The sequence below is a fragment of the Nematostella vectensis genome, chromosome 3 (assembly GCF_932526225.1).
Source record: "Nematostella vectensis chromosome 3, jaNemVect1.1, whole genome shotgun sequence".
NCBI classification, from domain to species: domain Eukaryota; kingdom Metazoa; phylum Cnidaria; class Anthozoa; order Actiniaria; family Edwardsiidae; genus Nematostella; species Nematostella vectensis.
In genome coordinates this window covers 2,614,612-2,634,603 of record NC_064036.1, presented here as the reverse complement: position 1 = coordinate 2,634,603, position 19,992 = coordinate 2,614,612, and the positions used below count along the sequence as shown (strand labels likewise).

The window sequence follows — 19,992 nt, the reverse complement described above, 5'->3', positions numbered from 1 at the left end:
TAGTGTACCGTACATACGAAGTACATACTGCCCGCTCAGAAACAACGCAACACTTTGCAGTGTAAAGTTGACTCAAACACTGGTAAGAATATCAAACTTTTTTTTTTGCTTGTGCCGCACAAGAACTCGAGGAGCCTAATTTTTTCATTGTTTATTGCCCTGCGAGCATGAAACAATGGAAAAATATCAAGGGTCATATAATAAGTGCAGGGTGCACTTTATGTGGAGCCAAGCCCTGTTGTCTTCCTTCACCACGTTATATTTAGCTTATTTTCTAGTTTGCTTGTTTACATCGCGCGCGTGAATCACGTCATCGTTTCCGAAAAGTTCAGTTTTCGCGCGTCGTCCACACTGTACCCAAAGAGTATCGTTAGCAAATTGTTCCACTCAAGAAACCGTTTTCAAATTGTTCCTTTTTCGGTCATCTCTATCACGTTAACGTGTGGGGGATACAGTATCCGTAAAAAATAGATTGCGTTTTCAGACGAAAACAGACACATGGGGACGGGGTCTAAAGCAGATCACTGGTAGCTTTTATAAAACTGGGAATTTATTTCCTTTTTTTTAGAATTACGTTTTTTTAAGTTTTAATTTAAATTAAGCAACGTCAAAGTGCTACTCTTGAGATGCTAAGATGGGTTCCCTGTGGTAAGCTAGTGTAGCCGCTGACCCTTGACGAGATTCCAATATGGCGGACGGATCGGTGCCCAAAGCAGGCGATCAACGAGTTTTACGTGTAAACCAGGTAAATTGGTGTGATGCATTTGGTAACCTTGTGTTGATTTATTTCCCTGATTCCACCACGCCTACGCAGGCCACCTACCAATTCTACTCATACTATAGCTAGACTAGCGAGATCCAGAGAGAAAGTGACTGGGAAGCAATTATTGTTGGACAGAGATGATGTCTGGAGGGGATACACCCCGGCATACCTGTCAACTCTCCCGCATTAGGCGGGAGTTTCAAGATTTTGGACCCCTTCTCCCGCGTTTAGCATAAAATCTCCCGCTTTTTAGCCTTTTTAGCGCTTCCGAGAAATTATTCTATAGAAAAACGTCATTTTGCTTATTTTCTATTAAAGTATTTAAAATAATGATTCCCTTACGCAACGCAATATATCTAACACCCTCATGAGATTAGTGGATTTGTTCACAAGAGCTTTCTATACGGCAAATGCCTGCGAGGTTTACCAACCCCTCCCCCCAAAAAATGAATATACCCCCCCCCCCCAAATAATAATAATAATAATATTTCTCAAGCCTTGAGATTCTCGGAGGTCGACAGGTTTGCCCCGGGGGCTGGAGGAGACTCCCATAAAAACAAACTTGGATGATCGTCGGAAAAACCAATCTTAACCCTAAGTGATACAACCTTGGGTTTTGTCAACAGCAATTCCTGCCCCTAAAAAAATTCCTGAAGCAATTTTTAACCTTTAAGAACTGAAAACAATCAAATTTTCAGTTTTACTGAATTGCAGTCCTTAAGACTCCACCATCCAGCACATCTTTTCCCTGGCTACAATCATGTCCAGTTGTTATCAGGATGTGATGAATGTAGAATTTTTATACCCTCAAAATAGACACACACCCCAGTCTACTTTGATAAAGTCCCCCCCCCCCCCCCCCCCGGGAAAACAGTAGAAGAACTGTTGAGTGTGGGAAAGCAATGTCTTAAACTGATTGAGATGTTTGTAGCTGGACGCAACACAGTTAGACTACGAGATCATTAACATCCTACGGTCTCAACTTCGTCGAGCTTTCCAGTTTTTTGAGGCAAGTTACAAGTTGATCAAGCCACATTGTTTATTTTTACTTTGTCTTGCATAAAGAATATTTGCTTCTAAAACAAAAAGGATATGTGCATCTAAAACAAAGAAAAAACAACTAACCTATGACATTTCAACATAAGAAAAACTTACAATACTGTATCATACAAAACTATACATATTTTTTAACATCATTGTTATATTTATATATATATTTTTTTTCACAGCATGGAGTGTTGTCAAAGATTGAACCAGAGCTGAATGCATTGTTGCGCTTACTGGTGTGGAAGGTACACAGCCCATAACACAAGTCATTACTAGACATGGGGTGGATTGATATCAAAGCATTAGCCCATAACACAAGTCATTACTAGTCATGGGGTGGATTGATATCAAAGCATTAGCCCATAACACAAGTCATTACTAGACATGGGGTGGATTGATATCAAAGCATTAGCCCATAACACAAGTCATTACTAGACATGGGGTGGATTGATATCAAAGCATTAGCCCATAACACAAGTCATTACTAGACATGGGGTGGATTGAAATCAAAGCATTAGCCCATAACACAAGTCATTACTATACATGGGGTGGATTGATATCAAAGCATTAGCCCATAACACAAGTTATTACTAGACATGGGGTGGATTGATATCAAAGCATTAGATAGAATTTTGGAAAAAGTTTTAATTGAATCAAGTTAAAATTGAATCAATACAGTGGCATCCAAGTGATTATTCTTGGTGTTAATAAAAATATATTGTCAGTTTTCTGTATACAGCCGTGGTTCAACTGTTGGACAACAGATGCTGAACATGAAATACAGTGATAAATATTCCAGTCAAGGTAATGCTTCATCCCTCTAATAGAAGATAAGGAGCTTGAACGGAAAGCTAGAATAACTAAGGGCAGCAAAGGAAAAGAACATGATACATTACCTGTACCTTGTGAAATTTTTGTTTTGGAAACACATGAGTTATGATGCTTGACCCCTGTTGAAAACCAGCACATGACCAAAAACAAATAACAGAATTTCAGACTAAGTGGAAGGAGTTTTAAATTTCCAAGGTTGGCAGACTGCATGCTTATTCAAGGCTTTTCTAAAACAAGGTGTAAATAGCATCCTCAGATCACATAGACCCTCAATCAACAATAACTAATAATGCAAGTGTATATGGCAATTTCTCATGGTAAATTTTAACCATTTGTCATGGTTCATATTACAGGAACAATGAGCATGGTCCAGAAAGTTGGCTTTGGTCTGATTGTTATTGGTGGCCGCTATTTGCAGGACAGAAGCACAGAAATTAAACTATTATGCAGAAGATTTGGAGACTTTTCTATAGTAAGTAACTTGAACTTTGCATCTTTTTGGTAACCATTCCCCAATGTTATAGAGTCCCCCTTAACGGGCTGAAAACTGAGCCTGGGCTGAAATTCCTCTAATAGTCAAGTACTGTAGGCAATGGGTACTGTGTATAGTTCATGAGTTTTTATTTTTATTTCTGATAAATTGGCTTAATTGTTTTCATGTTTTCAATTTCCCCCCTAGATATGGAGATGTCTCTATGTTGGTGAAAAGATTTTGCAGTTTGCTTCAATGATAAACTTCTTGGTCTTTCTCCAGAAAGGGAGGTATCCTTTTATCATGACCATTATAACTAAATTCAGTGTTTCTTTCATTTATTTGCTATCTCAACCTCAAGAGCAATATGCTAACAAGAACTTTGTTTTTGTAGAGCAAGTGTCGGATCAAGGAGTTCTCAAAAGAGCGGACTAATATTAATAATATAAGTTTATTCCAAACCATTTAGAGCTGAATTACAGGCAGGGCCAGCAAAAGAAATCATATAAAAGCAAGGGGCTATAAATAGACAAATAAATTCACAAAAATTAAACACTGATTCTGAAGAGGGAGGCACCACCCCGTCTAAATCACCCAGAGGCATGATCCTTGACAATGGTAGATACCAGTCATTATTGGAAAGATTGCTTGGAATTCACCATGTCTTTGAACAACGACAGTCCCTTAGACAAGTAAGAATTCCATGTTTGACAAGGATAGTCACTTAGATATATGAGTTTCATGTTTGAAACAATGGCCAGACAATATGTGGCCAGTCATCCTGTTACATTCACATCACTATTTACCATCATCCATCATCACCACCATTATTGTCATCATTATGGTTTTTACCCATCATCATAACCATCACCATTACAGTGTTTTTATATTTCTTTTCTCAATGCATTTTTATTATTTATGATCATTTCTTTCAAATCTGTTTTTGTTTCAGGTAAGCTTCGAATTCATGACAAGGGAGCTTTTATGGCATGGCTTTGCTGTACGTATTATGCATTGACATTCATGCCTCCTAGAATACAATGCAGACGCATACATAGGGACCCCACCCCCTTCTCCCCCCCAAAATATGGGCCGTTTCTTATGAAAGGATTGTCAAATATCATCTTTTTCTATGTGATAACTATGAATGTGCACCACCTGCTTCCCCCATATCCTGGGTACATGCCTGCATGCAATTAAATGTCCATATCACAGAAGTATCTGTGATGTAGGGCTGTATTTGTCCTGGGTACATGCCTGCATGCAATATAATGTCCATATCACAGAAGTATCTGTGATGTTGGGCTGTATTTGTCCTGGGTACATGCCTGCATGCAATTGAATGTCCATATCACAGAAGTATCTGTGATGTAGGGCTGTATTTGTCCTGGGTACATGTCTGCATGCAATTGAATGTCCATTATCACAGAAGTATCTGTGATGTAGGGCTGTATTTGTAATATGAAGGGTTGTCTTAATGGAAGTTTAATTTTTTAGGAAAGTAAACCAACAGATTTAATGTCAACATAGTACTAGTATCCTAATTACAATATTAGATAAATTGACATTTTAAACATTCCCCTTCTTCAAAGCTAGGGGATGAATGAGGCTCTCATGTATGTCTTGCTTTGTTTTGAACAGGAATTTCTTTTCTTTTTGCTGCCACTAATCAATGTGCACAAGCTGAAGAACTTGATCATGCGCCAGTTCACACGCCCTGCCCTGCCCAGTTCTCCTAATGTAAAGGTTGCCTTTCATCAGTGCAGCATTTGCAGCGAACCACCAACAGCACCTCATCAAGGTGCTTGTGAACATGTCTTCTGCTATTACTGCATCAAGGTGAGTTGCTATGGTTACAGGATTACTGGCTGTTGAGTACCCAAGTTATCAGGCAACAATGACTGCCTATTGACTTTGATCAAATACAGTTTTTCCATAATTTTTCAGTGTCAAGTAAAAGGAAAAGCATCGGTAGACAAAGGCACCAATAATATATTTTCAACAGAAGTCCGCTGATGACTTTTTTTTAACGAAGCAATACTAAAGGGACTTTCGTGCCAATTGTATCATATTGGAAGAAGGCATCAAAATTATCATACCTGTATAAACCTCTAACAAAGAATATCGTTTCACATTTTTAGGGTGAATAATATATGTTCTACGACAATTATTCTAGTAATTTGATACAGAAACTCTTCCTAATAAGAGCCATTAGTTTTCTTTGCTTTGCTCACACAAGCAGCTAATCTTATTGACTAACTTGTATTGCTATGCTGTATTTCTGTAACATGTCTTTTCACTTCATTACCTTCTTTGCAGGGAAACAGTATGGCAGACCCATCTTTTCCTTGTCCGCTTTGTGGTACACCTGTGGGAGAGGCAGTTCACCCAGTTGAATGCACTGTCGCCCTCCAAGTCAAGTGAGAGGACATGTACCCAGTTGAATGCACTATCGCCCTCCAAGTCAAGTGAGTGGGGACATGTGCCCAGTGGAATGCACTGTCGCCCTCCAAGTCAAGTGAGAGGACATGTACCCAGTTGAATGCACTGTCGGCCTCCAAGTCAAGTGAGAGGACATGTACCCAGTTGAATGCACTGTCGGCCTTCAAGTCAAGTGAGAGAAGAAATATGCCCAGTGGAATGCACTGTCGCCCTCCAAGTCAAGTGAGAGGGGACATGTACCCAGTTGAATGCACTGTCGCCCTCCAAGTCAAGTGAGTGGGGACATGTGCCCAGTGGAATGCACTGTCGGCCTCCAAGTCAAGTGAGAGGACATGTACCCAGTTGAATGCACTGTCGGCCTTCAAGTCAAGTGAGAGAGGAAATATGCCCAGTTGAATGCACTGTCGCCCTCCAAGTCAAGTGAGGGGACATGTGCTTAGTTGAATGCACTGTCGCCCTCCAAGTCAAGTGAGTGGGGACATGTGCCCAGTGGAATGCACTGTCGCCCTCCAAGTCAAGTGAGAGGACATGTACCCAGTTGAATGCACTGTCGGCCTCCAAGTCAAGTGAGAGGACATGTACCCAGTTGAATGCACTGTCGGCCTTCAAGTCAAGTGAGAGAAGAAATATGCCCAGTGGAATGCACTGTCGCCCTCCAAGTCAAGTGAGTGGGGGCATGTGCCCAGTGGAATGCACTGTCGGCCTCCAAGTCAAGTGAGAGGACATGTACCCAGTTGAATGCACTGTCGGCCTTCAAGTCAAGTGAGAGAGGAAATATGCCCAGTTGAATGCACTGTCGCCCTCCAAGTCAAGTGAAAGGACATGTACCCAGTTGAATGCACTGTCGCCCTCCAAGTCAAGTGAGATGGGACATGTACCCAGTTGAATGCATTGTCGCCCTTCAAGTCAAGTGAGAGGACACATGTACCCAGTTGAATGCACTGTCGCCCTCCAAGTCAAGTGAGAGGACATGTACCCAGTTGAATGCACTGTCGCCCTCCAAGTCAAGTGAGTGGGGACATGTGCCCAGTGGAATGCACTGTCGCCCTCCAAGTCAAGTGAGAGGACATGTACCCAGTTGAATGCACTGTCGGCCTCCAAGTCAAATGAGAGAGGACATGTACCCAATGGAATGCACTGTCGCCCTCCAAGTCAAGTGAGAGAGGACATGTACCCAGTTGAATGCAATGTCGCCCTCCAAGTCAAGTGAGAGGGGACATGTGCTCAGTTGAATGCACTGTCGCCCTTCAAGTCAAGTGAGAGGACATGTACCCAGTTGAATGCACTGTCGGCCTTCAAGTCAAGTGAGAGAAGAAATATGCCCAGTGGAATGCACTGTCGCCCTCCAAGTCAAGTGAGAGGGGACATGTGCTTAGTTGAATGCACTGTCGCCCTCCAAGTCAAGTGAGTGGGGACATGTGCCCAGTGGAATGCACTGTCGCCCTCCAAGTCAAGTGAGAGGACATGTACGCAGTTGAATGCAATGTCGGCCTCCAAGTCAAGTGAGAGGACATGTACCCAGTTGAATGCACTGTCGGCCTTCAAGTCAAGTGAGAGAGGAAATATGCCCAGTTGAATGCATTGTCGCCCTCCAAGTCAAGTGAGAGGACATGTACCCAGTTGAATGCACTGTCGCCCTCCAAGTCAAGTGAAAGGACATGTACCCAGTTGAATGCACTGTCGCCCTCCAAGTCAAGTGAGATGGGACATGTACCCAGTTGAATGCATTGTCGCCCTTCAAGTCAAGTGAGAGGACACATGTACCCAGTTGAATGCACTGTCGCCCTCCAAGTCAAGTGAGAGGACATGTACCCAGTTGAATGCACTGTCGCCCTCCAAGTCAAGTGAGTGGGGACATGTGCCCAGTGGAATGCACTGTCGCCCTCCAAGTCAAGTGAGAGGACATGTACCCAGTTGAATGCACTGTCGGCCTCCAAGTCAAATGAGAGAGGACATGTACCCAATGGAATGCACTGTCGCCCTCCAAGTCAAGTGAGAGAGGACATGTAAGAATTCCATGTTTGACAAGGATAGTCACTTAGATATATGAGTTTCATGTTTGAAACAATGGCCAGACAATATGTGGCCAGTCATCCTGTTACATTCACATCACTATTTACCATCATCCATCATCACCACCATTATTGTCATCATTATGGTTTTTACCCATCATCATAACCATCACCATTACAGTGTTTTTATATTTCTTTTCTCAATGCATTTTTATTATTTATGATCATTTCTTTCAAATCTGTTTTTGTTTCAGGTAAGCTTCGAATTCATGACAAGGGAGCTTTTATGGCATGGCTTTGCTGTACGTATTATGCATTGACATTCATGCCTCCTAGAATACAATGCAGACGCATACATAGGGACCCCACCCCCTTCTCCCCCCCAAAATATGGGCCGTTTCTTATGAAAGGATTGTCAAATATCATCTTTTTCTATGTGATAACTATGAATGTGCACCACCTGCTTCCCCCATATCCTGGGTACATGCCTGCATGCAATTAAATGTCCATATCACAGAAGTATCTGTGATGTAGGGCTGTATTTGTCCTGGGTACATGCCTGCATGCAATATAATGTCCATATCACAGAAGTATCTGTGATGTTGGGCTGTATTTGTCCTGGGTACATGCCTGCATGCAATTGAATATCCATATTATCCATAGTGCAGCATTTGCAGCGAACCACCAACAGCACCTCATCAAGGTGCTTGTGAACATGTCTTCTGCTATTACTGCATCAAGGTGAGTTGCTATGGTTACAGGATTACTGGCTGTTGAGTACCCAAGTTATCAGGCAACAATGACTGCCTATTGACTTTGATCAAATACAGTTTTTCCATAATTTTTCAGTGTCAAGTAAAAGGAAAAGCATCGGTAGACAAAGGCACCAATAATATATTTTCAACAGAAGTCCGCTGATGACTTTTTTTTAACGAAGCAATACTAAAGGGACTTTCGTGCCAATTGTATCATATTGGAAGAAGGCATCAAAATTATCATACCTGTATAAACCTCTAACAAAGAATATCGTTTCACATTTTTAGGGTGAATAATATATGTTCTACGACAATTATTCTAGTAATTTGATACAGAAACTCTTCCTAATAAGAGCCATTAGTTTTCTTTGCTTTGCTCACACAAGCAGCTAATCTTATTGACTAACTTGTATTGCTATGCTGTATTTCTGTAACATGTCTTTTCACTTCATTACCTTCTTTGCAGGGAAACAGTATGGCAGACCCATCTTTTCCTTGTCCGCTTTGTGGTACACCTGTGGGAGAGGCAGTTCACCCAGTTGAATGCACTGTCGCCCTCCAAGTCAAGTGAGAGGACATGTACCCAGTTGAATGCACTATCGCCCTCCAAGTCAAGTGAGTGGGGACATGTGCCCAGTGGAATGCACTGTCGCCCTCCAAGTCAAGTGAGAGGACATGTACCCAGTTGAATGCACTGTCGGCCTCCAAGTCAAGTGAGAGGACATGTACCCAGTTGAATGCACTGTCGGCCTTCAAGTCAAGTGAGAGAAGAAATATGCCCAGTGGAATGCACTGTCGCCCTCCAAGTCAAGTGAGAGGGGACATGTACCCAGTTGAATGCACTGTCGCCCTCCAAGTCAAGTGAGTGGGGACATGTGCCCAGTGGAATGCACTGTCGGCCTCCAAGTCAAGTGAGAGGACATGTACCCAGTTGAATGCACTGTCGGCCTTCAAGTCAAGTGAGAGAGGAAATATGCCCAGTTGAATGCACTGTCGCCCTCCAAGTCAAGTGAGGGGACATGTGCTTAGTTGAATGCACTGTCGCCCTCCAAGTCAAGTGAGTGGGGACATGTGCCCAGTGGAATGCACTGTCGCCCTCCAAGTCAAGTGAGAGGACATGTACCCAGTTGAATGCACTGTCGGCCTCCAAGTCAAGTGAGAGGACATGTACCCAGTTGAATGCACTGTCGGCCTTCAAGTCAAGTGAGAGAAGAAATATGCCCAGTGGAATGCACTGTCGCCCTCCAAGTCAAGTGAGTGGGGGCATGTGCCCAGTGGAATGCACTGTCGGCCTCCAAGTCAAGTGAGAGGACATGTACCCAGTTGAATGCACTGTCGGCCTTCAAGTCAAGTGAGAGAGGAAATATGCCCAGTTGAATGCACTGTCGCCCTCCAAGTCAAGTGAAAGGACATGTACCCAGTTGAATGCACTGTCGCCCTCCAAGTCAAGTGAGATGGGACATGTACCCAGTTGAATGCATTGTCGCCCTTCAAGTCAAGTGAGAGGACACATGTACCCAGTTGAATGCACTGTCGCCCTCCAAGTCAAGTGAGAGGACATGTACCCAGTTGAATGCACTGTCGCCCTCCAAGTCAAGTGAGTGGGGACATGTGCCCAGTGGAATGCACTGTCGCCCTCCAAGTCAAGTGAGAGGACATGTACCCAGTTGAATGCACTGTCGGCCTCCAAGTCAAATGAGAGAGGACATGTACCCAATGGAATGCACTGTCGCCCTCCAAGTCAAGTGAGAGAGGACATGTACCCAGTTGAATGCAATGTCGCCCTCCAAGTCAAGTGAGAGGGGACATGTGCTCAGTTGAATGCACTGTCGCCCTTCAAGTCAAGTGAGAGGACATGTACCCAGTTGAATGCACTGTCGGCCTTCAAGTCAAGTGAGAGAAGAAATATGCCCAGTGGAATGCACTGTCGCCCTCCAAGTCAAGTGAGAGGGGACATGTGCTTAGTTGAATGCACTGTCGCCCTCCAAGTCAAGTGAGTGGGGACATGTGCCCAGTGGAATGCACTGTCGCCCTCCAAGTCAAGTGAGAGGACATGTACGCAGTTGAATGCAATGTCGGCCTCCAAGTCAAGTGAGAGGACATGTACCCAGTTGAATGCACTGTCGGCCTTCAAGTCAAGTGAGAGAGGAAATATGCCCAGTTGAATGCATTGTCGCCCTCCAAGTCAAGTGAGAGGACATGTACCCAGTTGAATGCACTGTCGCCCTCCAAGTCAAGTGAGAGGAGACATGTACCCAGTTGAATGCACTGTCGCCCTCCAAGTCAAGTGAGAGGACATGTACCCAGTTGAATGCACTGTCGCCCTCCAAGTCAAGTGAGAGGACATGTACCCAGTTGAATGCACTGTCGCCCTCCAAGTCAAGTGAGAGGACATGTACCCAGTTGAATGCACTGTCGCCCTCCAAGTCAAGTGAGAGGACATGTACCCAGTTGAATGCACTGTCGCCCTCCAAGTCAAGTGAGAGGACATGTACCCAGTTGAATGCACTGTCGCCCTCCAAGTCAAGTGAGAGGGGACATGTACCCAGTTGAATGCACTGTCGCCCTCCAAGTCAAGTGAGAGGACATGTACCCAGTTGAATGCACTGTCGCCCTCCAAGTCAAGTGAGAGGACATGTACCCAGTTGAATGCACTGTCGCCCTCCAAGTCAAGTGAGAGGGGACATGTGCTCAGTTGAATGCACTGTCGCCCTTCAAGTCAAGTGAGAGGACATGTAACCAGTTGAATGCACTGTCGGCCTTCAAGTCAAGTGAGAGAAGAAATATGCCCAGTGGAATGCACTGTCGCCCTCCAAGTCAAGTGAGAGGGGACATGTGCTTAGTTGAATGCACTGTCGCCCTCCAAGTCAAGTGAGTGGGGACATGTGCCCAGTGGAATGCACTGTCGCCCTCCAAGTCAAGTGAGAGGACATGTACCCAGTTGAATGCACTGTCGGCCTCCAAGTCAAGTGAGAGGACATGTACCTAGTTGAATGCACTGTCGGCCTTCAAGTCAAGTGAGAGAGGAAATATGCCCAGTTGAATGCACTGTCGCCCTCCAAGTCAAGTGAGAGGACATGTACCCAGTTGAATGCACTGTCGCCCTCCAAGTCAAGTGAGAGGGGACATGTACCCAGTTGAATGCACTGTCGCCCTCCAAGTCAAGTGAGAGGACATGTGCCCAGTTGAATGCACTGTCGCCCTCCAAGTCAAGTGAGACATGTGCCCAGTTGAATGCACTGTCGCCCTCCAAGTCAAGTGAGAGGACATGTACCCAGTTGAATGCACTGTCGCCCTCCAAGTCAAGTGAGAGGGGACATGTACCCAGTTGAATGCACTGTCGCCCTCCAAGTCAAGTGAGAGGACATGACCCAGTTGAATGCACTGTCGCCCTCCAAGTCAAGTGAGAGGACATGTACCCAGTTGAATGCACTGTCGCCCTCCAAAAAATTGACTTAAGTGTTGCACCCAAAAGGCAAAAAATATGATAAATGTCATTCATAAAAAAGTGGTTTTTGAAAAAGAAAAGATATAGAGTCTGCTTGAGACAAAGTTGATCAAAGAAATAAGTGGACAGTCCAATACACCTGTCTAAAAAAAAGTTATATAAACATGTAATAAAAATTTACCAAAGAATGGAACATGAATGAAACAAGGTTTAGAGAAGATGTTGTATATTCACGGGAATGAGGATACTTTGTCAGCGATTTCTTAATAAAATAAACAAAAATGCATTCCCAATTTGTGTTGAATATTGCATCCAGCGAATAAAATATCTCTATACCTTTGTGCGAACTGTCTCCTGCCTCCCGATTCAGCAAAATCCTTCCTCGTTATATTTCTTTTGTCAAAAAAACCCACGCGATCGTTGTTTTCAACTCTCGAAACATTTGAACGGTACTGAGTAACCATTGCCTCTTGAGTGTTCGTGAATAGCCTGAACGCTCTCCGAACCTAACTTCGTATTTAGGTTCTATATAAAATAGAAAGGGAGTTAAACAACGCTCGATTCCATTGTTCGAAAACCTGCCTAGTTTCGGCCAATGTGATGTTGGTATGAGACATGATTGATGAGTGACAGCTCACTTTCTCTTTGAACTTATATCTCGCCGCCGGCACGCGACTCTATTTTTAACAATGCTCCACGGACCGTTGCGTTTCTCAGGTTTTGATCCAAAAAGTGAAATGGCGGCTGATGTTCAGCTAATAAGCTCTCTGTTTTCGTTCGAAGCGGGTAGCGAAGTTTTGTGCAGGGATGCTTATGCAACATATATATCTTTGGGGAAAACATGTAGAAGTGTTTATAACACTTTCGGGAAGAGTATTTTAAAACTTTTTCCTGAGGTTAAGCACAAACAAGTAGACTGAAGGTTCCTGGATCTCCTTCAACGACTAAACGGTATCCTATTATCTGTCGCTAATTAGAGCGGGAAATACTGCCATTTCCCGCCGAACGTTTTAAAAATTAGCCTCTACCCCGGCACTAGAATCGCATGCCCGATCGCGTGCCGGCAGCTCCAAAACTTCTTCAACGAAATAGCTTTTTGTTTGAGACTGCGTGCACAGTAAACCTAACCAAAAGGTTAACACCAAGGTTGCATTAGATTGGCTAATATTTTCGTCTGTAAAAGGATATGGCCCATAACGACCCAGTGACACCTAATATAATACCAGAATGTGGGGATTTGATTGCCCCTACTTACTTATGTGCCCCCTATTTACAGACATTCTTAGGAATGCATCCTCCATCGCCGCAAGACGGGCAGGTTTCCAAGACAAGAAGGCATAATGTGTGCTGTAAATGTGATTAGGAGCAATTTACAAATGGCTCAAACTGTAATATATATTTTGCTTTCATGTATTTCGTTGAAAGTGGGAAAGATCGGTTGTTTGTCCATGGAATTTATTTAATCAATATGTCCCATAAATCTCCAATTCCTCAATCCCTGTCATCCTGATATCGCACTAAATAACATAGGAATAAAACAAGAGACATGCACATCAACTCCGCACCAAAACAATAAAAAACACAAGACACCAGTTTTTCTTTTCAATTTAAATATAAATTCATCTTTACACCATAGAGGAAAGTAATTTAAAATGGTACAGTTGTAAGCGATGATTCTTTAGACGCTGTGTCTACTTGCACGGCTTCCGGTAAAGGAATGAAAAAACTAGCTGCACGGCTGTCTCCCATTTTCTCGATTTTTAGGCTACATAACAAGTTTCTTGCTTTGAAACACTTCCACGATTATTAAGAACAGCCAAGCGACGATTTTTAGCCTGAAAAGCTATGCAACAAGCGGCCCGCAAATGCCCGGCAAAGTATGAACGAAGCGTGGAGTTCGACACCTCGTTTTCGCCATTACAGCTGTACAAGGAGAAAAAAAGTAGATGCATTTCCCTTTTTTCCCTGTCATTAAGCCAAAATGAAAAGTTTTGACCTTAAAAACCTCCCACCGTTATTTTGAACTGTCAAACGATAGCTTCGAGCTTGAAAAAAATCGACATGCGAGTACTCGGCACCCGATGCATGAAATGTCGAACTCCACGCTTCGTTCATACTTTGCCGTGCATTTGCGGGCCGCTTGTTGCATAGCTTTTCAGGCTAAAAATCGTCGCTTGGCTGTTCTTAATAATCGTGGAAGTGTTTCAAAGCCAGAAACTTGTTATTTATGCTAAAAATCGAGAAAACTGGAGACAGCCGTGCAGCTAATTTTTTTTCCTCCTTTACCGGAAGCCGTGCAAGTAGACACAGCGTTCTTTAGACGCACCATGAGGGTACAGAGCCTCAGATCTTGAAGCTCTTGTGTATTTTCAAGCTCTCAATTCACATGCAACACCAGACCCAAATCCTCCAGACCCCAGAATTCTCTATAAAAAAGAACTGATATCTGACACCTATCAAGTAAGATCCAGTAAGAAGTAAAGTCTTTGTCGCTTCGATGGCTCACTGGTTCAACTGCGTGTTGAGGTGTGGAGATTACGGCCGAGCACAGATCTGACGTCGCTCACAAACCGCAGTGCATCCAGCATGGGTAGTAGGTTAAGAAGTGCAGTGTCTGAGGGGTCGGCGAACCATGACTTGATTGCGATAGCATTATCTGTGAGGACAATGCACATGTTAGACGCTAGCTTTATTACAGTTGGTACGTACCGCTATTAACAAGCCACAATGCAAAGTCAAATAAAGATGCTTTTCATTAAAAGACTCCATTAAGACACTTCTATTGGGCGGGAGGCCTGGGGGGGGGGGGGGGGGATTTTTATCTATCAAGTTCTTCTCAAACGGGGGTCTCTAAGTGTTGAAGGTGTCCAGAGTCAAAATCTTTACTCCCCCACATAGTATTGAATGCGCACTCCCTGAGCACCATGCATATGTCTAAATGAATGGGAATACTGTAATTAAGGCTACAACAAATAAATATTTTGCCACAAAGCTACTAGTTCAGGAGCATGTGTAACACTGTGGGAAGTTTAGGCCGCAAGCTATAAGCCACAAGTACCTGCAGACAAGTGATATACAGAAAAAAACTGAATACAACCGTTTCCAAAAACCTTTTCATTGCAAACAGTTAATGTCGATTGGCAAATGGATCTACTACAACCCATATATATATATATCTTCCGAATACAGGAGAATATGGAAAATCATAATCCATTAAAGGCCAACAATGTTTAGCTTTAGCATCGCTGGAGTTCATTTACGTGGCGAATGATTATACTCATAAACAGCTCTCAGTCTTGGAACTGCAATTCACCGTTTGCCATTCGCCATTTGCACATTTATTTAAATAAGGTGTATGTCATGGAAGGAAAAATAAACTCACCTGGATTATTCTTATATGAATCTGGAGAATTATCCAGGATAAACACTGATGTAGGGTCATCACAGACACTGGACAGGTTTTTTGTATAAAACTTGTATGCAAAATTATAGCAAAATTCTAGACTGCAGTGCTGCAAGGAAAGAAAAGCAATTAGATACCAGTAACATGAAAAAAACAAATATCAAACAAGGCTCACCTGTCTGAAGTATCTTCTCTTTAGTATTCCTCGGTTATTATCTAGGTGGTCTGTAACTGCTGCTCCATATTCCTATACAATTAAATAGAGGTTATACATCGACGTCAGGTAATATATTAATGTCAGGCAGGCATGTCCCCAGGATTTGCTGAGATGGGTGCACAGCCATATGGTATGATATGGAAGGAAAGTATTTCAGACCATCTTTCAATGAGAAATGACCCTTGGCCAAGGGGGTTCACCCAAAACCTGCACACCCCATAGGTACATGCCTGTCAGGAAATAGTCCACTTTTGAACTCCATAATTCAAGCTTCACCAAGGCACTAAGGACACATAAATATAAATAGTGGGAGACAAACTTTATGCACATGACTAGCGAGAATACACTGGAACTTGGAATCAAACAATACAAAAAAACTTGTGAATTTTGCTGGTATTTTTGAAAGGTTTACTTGAAACTGAGGCTCACACTGAGAACTGAAATGATGTTCTATCTTCATTAGAGCTTTAAGTCGTTCTGTCATTCTACGTACAAATTACAAAAAACAATAAATAAATTTGCAAGTCAGTTGTGCTTTCAGTAATGTGCTTTCAATTTACTTGACTTCGAAAGGAACCCTTCGAAAAACTTCTGGTTCCCTGACAAGTCGAGTCATTAGCCAACTGTTGATGGGTGCCGTAAGGCAACGGGTTGGGTCCATTGAGCAGTGGACGGTTTCCCAACAACTTGGTTTTCTAACAACATGTAACCGTATTTATTCAGCGAACCCAGTGGAATTTAAAACTAGACTTCTAGCATTTCTATTGCTAATTTTGTACACTCACCTCAGTGCTAGCAGTAAATATAACTAAATCGTACCATTGACTGACCTGAAAGGTAAAAACAAATATTCAAGGAGACTCCCTATGCTTTGCACTACATACCTTATTGTACATATTGTGCATAGCTGTTTCTTCCAGAAAAATAAATTAAAGGATGATGGTTCAAGCTAAATGTCACCATGTCACAAAAATGTCCTCTAATAGTTGAATTTGCATACAATACAAGAAAATCTTCTTAAAAAAACTTTGTAGTCTTTGGTTAGAAAATCTCCTTAAAAACTAAAACATTTAGTTCTATTAAATGTCAGACTGTTTATGTATAACTACTTACACAGTCAAGAAAGAAGTCAACATGGGGTCTTTTGAACACAGAAAACAACACAGGATGGCGATCAGATATAATCTGTAATGGGAAGTAAAGGTGAAAAACAGTAAGCCATGAGAATGATAGTCCTATCACAAATGCAATGGTCAATGGAAGGACAACAGAATCAGCCAATATAAAAATAAAATAAAAACAGAATTAAGTGCAGATGCCTGGAGTGGTCATCATCGAGAATGACAAGCTATGGCCTAGCTGGCAGTTTTGTCATAGCTGGAAGTCTTTCTCAGAGGGTTTATGGAAAAGACAAATTCACAGAATGTGTGATTGCAATTCAAGAGTTTGTTACAGTAAAATTGGTATATAAGGGACAAATAGGACCTGGCCAAATATTTGTAGATTTTCCAAGAAAAACAAGCTTCCAGTCATCATATGGTATGGCAGGTAGTACTGTCAGTGTCTTCAAAAACTTTTAAGTGCAACACATTCACATTTTTTCCCATGAGGGAAAGCATTTACAGTATTAGGGGTAGGTTTTTATTCATGCAATTATAATTTGACATACTTATGACTGAAAGGGCACTATATGATAGCTTCTTAACACATCAGGGTACTCACTCGAACTCTCATAGTAAAGTCAGGTTGAGTCCCAGGTCGTACTGTTTGACGTACCACTCTGAAGGACAACAATTAAAAAGGATGAGTTTTGTTGCAATGCTTTGAGCCAAACTAAAAATAATCTAATCCATAATTAACTTACCCATCATGATGCGTGTGTATTAAAGTTTCATCCAGGTCAAGAACAAGAGTCTTTCTTTTCACCAATCCTGAAAGACAAATGCAAACAAATAACTTTTAATGGGTAAAATCACATACTGTAATTTTATTTTTTTTTCTTTTCTAAAGAAAACTGTGCTGAAAAAACAATTATTAAATAACAGAGAAGTGGGGGAATCAAACATTCCTACAGAAATGTATGCCTTCTCTTAATAAGATATGAGCAAATAAGATGCTGCACAACTCTTCTTGTTAGAATAATACTGAAGATATGCAGAATATATCAATAGCTGCCTTAGGGTATTTTCAAAAATACATTTCTTGTTCAGAAGTATGGGACCCTCCTCCCTTCCTCTATAGCTCCAAGACATGTAAATTGAGAAAAGAACTTCAAAACCCCTTTTAGTGGCTTGATTGAGTAGACAATACTTACTAAGTCTCTCTATAGACACTGGAGAAAGAGGAAATATATCATACTTGACAGTTTTATGTTGTATAACCTATAAAAAAGGGAAATAAACAAACATAAATTTAATGAATTTGGGTCCATCACAGGTAGGGCCAGCATGCTAGCATACCAGTGCATGGGGTCTCTCATCTCAGCTGCAATAGGTTGGATTTATTGTTGAGATATGTGGAGTATCATTGTTTGTTTGTTTGTTTGTTTTTTTTTTTTTTTTTTTGGGGGGGGGGCTGAATTTGACTTGTTAAGTGGATGTGATCGTACTAGAAGCTTATGTTTCTCAGTCCTAACATGAACATTCTTAATATGATTTTTTAAATGAAAAGCACTTAAAAATTGTGTATATATTCTTAATTTTTACAGGAAACAAGGGGGGTGGGAAGGCAATTGCTTTAAAATTTTACTTCCAAGTACTGTGGACCCCTCTATAAAAAATAATATAATAATTAATAAATAAATAAAAAAATGTACGGAGAAAGTCTGAAAAAGTCACTAATATTGTTTTTCTTCCACAGTCCATGCACTTGGCTTAAAGTTCAAGCTTGTCAAATTAACTCTGCAATTTGTTTACTGACAGCTACCATCAATAAGTAATTATCTCCTCATGTTAATCAGATGCTATAAGTAAATGCTTATTTTGCTGTTTTGATGTGGCGCCTGCTGAAATTGCTTTATAACAAGTATCCTACACTAGACTTTCATTAGTTGTGGAAGAAAAAAAAATGCAATGCAAACATTTTATAAGAAGTATGATAATGCAAAAGAAAGTTTTAAAATATTAGAATAACACACATTAATGGTACCACATTAATGGTTGTTAATACTTTATAACATCCAGGAAATCTATTTTTCTTTAATTGTTTATCCAAACAAACACACTTGTGTATATTCTACCGAAAAGAAGACGAAGTAGAACGGAACACTTTGACAGAGGTCCACAACCATGCCGAGGATCTGGGCATAAACCCGAGGCGTTATGAACATGAATGCAGGATGTATCGATACTAAATATCTAAATCATTGGCTTGCAAATAAATTGATTGAATGGAATTCAAAGGTTTCTATCGCTAGGAGTGGAAGCCATCTGCAATCGTCGTGCAAAACGAAAGAGGAAGAGATCTATGAGCAACTTGAATAAACGGACGAAAAAAAAAAAAAATACTCACACAGGTAACCGAATCCATACATGAACAAGATAATGCATCGGTCTTGCTGTAGGGTGTGTTGTGGGCTGCAGATTCTTACAAGCACTTACCGTTCTCAAGTTCTTCCTCAAAACATAAAGAACAAGCGTCCATAGTTTTGAGATAGCTACAAGCACTACTCGAAAACCGGCGCCGTTCAGTAAACCTTTTACAGTTTCCATGTCATTAAATATCAACATTGGTGCCGGGGCTTTCGTACTGAGAGAATATAAAGGTAGAACAGACAGGCGTCACGGAGTAGTTCGGCGTTGAGTTCAACAAGAAACCCAAACTCACTGGTTGTCTGCCATGTTTTTAGAATGGGACGCTCGCTAGGGAGCATGGGAATCTGTGACGTCACGCTCCCGGGACATGGTTCGTTTTTTCGCGGTAACTTTTGCGGTTTCGTCTCTTCTCTCGTTGAATTTTTTGGGTAACATTCGCCCTTTACTCCATTACACGACGGTAAATATAGAAATGGGTTTGACGAACATTTGTAAGTAAGAGCACGCAAGCATGACATCATTGCTAGTGAGGGCACTTCTCCCATTCACAGGCGAATAATTTTCCCAGTCTTTCAGTCACAACAACTTTGACAACTTGCGTTTATGACATAAATACATCGTTGGTCCTGAAAGATTCGTCAGCTCGCGCTACTATAATTGACTCATAACAAAATAGAAAGGTAATGAAAATTATTCAAAAAGTGACTGTCTGAAAGGCCATGCTATACGTGGGAACTTCTCGCAACTTGCAACTAGACAAAAATGCCCGACGCAAGAAAATTACGGAGGTAACATCCCCTTAATGCAACTTGAAATGCTATTTTTTGATGCGGTGCAAGATTAAAACAGTAGTGTTAATCTCTACTTGCTGCAACATTGTTAGAAAAATTGCTCCGTGTATCATGTTTCTGCAACCTGCGATTTTTTTTATTCGTCATCGTTGCGTTGCAAGTTGCAGGAAAAAAATACATCAATTGTATTTACTATGTATGTTGAGTCATTAAAGATTCAACTGTTCATATACTAGCTTATTGTTGATATCTAGTTTATAAATATTGGGAAATATTTT

General features: G+C 41.6%; 2 protein-coding genes across 3 annotated transcripts; one reads left to right on the top strand and one right to left on the bottom strand.

Annotated features, from left to right (window-relative positions):
- Positions 1–445: 445 nt before the first annotated feature.
- Positions 446–12,063, top strand: LOC5504347 (peroxisome biogenesis factor 2). 2 transcript variants are annotated; one of them, XM_048725084.1, is made up of 11 exons: positions 446–745; positions 1,695–1,772; positions 1,993–2,055; positions 2,536–2,614; positions 2,995–3,113; positions 3,321–3,403; positions 3,736–3,805; positions 4,066–4,113; positions 4,755–4,928; positions 8,285–8,308; positions 8,789–12,063. In XM_048725084.1, exons 1-11 carry the CDS (start codon positions 689–691, stop codon positions 8,891–8,893), a joined length of 900 nt encoding a protein of 299 aa, XP_048581041.1. In that variant the 5' UTR covers positions 446–688; the 3' UTR covers positions 8,894–12,063. The 2 variants fall into 2 exon arrangements, with proteins under 2 accessions (XP_048581041.1, XP_032228555.2); XM_032372664.2 differs by lacking the exons at positions 8,285–8,308; positions 8,789–12,063 and adding an exon at positions 5,433–6,954 and having other exon boundaries at positions 554–745; positions 4,755–4,952.
- Positions 12,064–13,363: 1,300 nt separating this feature from the next.
- Positions 13,364–19,235, bottom strand: LOC5504350 (CTD nuclear envelope phosphatase 1A). The gene is made up of 9 exons (XM_032372675.2): positions 18,990–19,235; positions 17,705–17,771; positions 17,255–17,321; positions 17,113–17,170; positions 16,504–16,575; positions 16,176–16,220; positions 15,349–15,420; positions 15,153–15,282; positions 13,364–14,426 (listed from the first exon to the last, which is right to left on the bottom strand). Exons 1-9 carry the CDS (start codon positions 19,116–19,118, stop codon positions 14,281–14,283), a joined length of 786 nt encoding a protein of 261 aa, XP_032228566.2. The 5' UTR covers positions 19,119–19,235; the 3' UTR covers positions 13,364–14,280.
- Between the last annotated feature and the right edge of the window lie 757 nt (positions 19,236–19,992).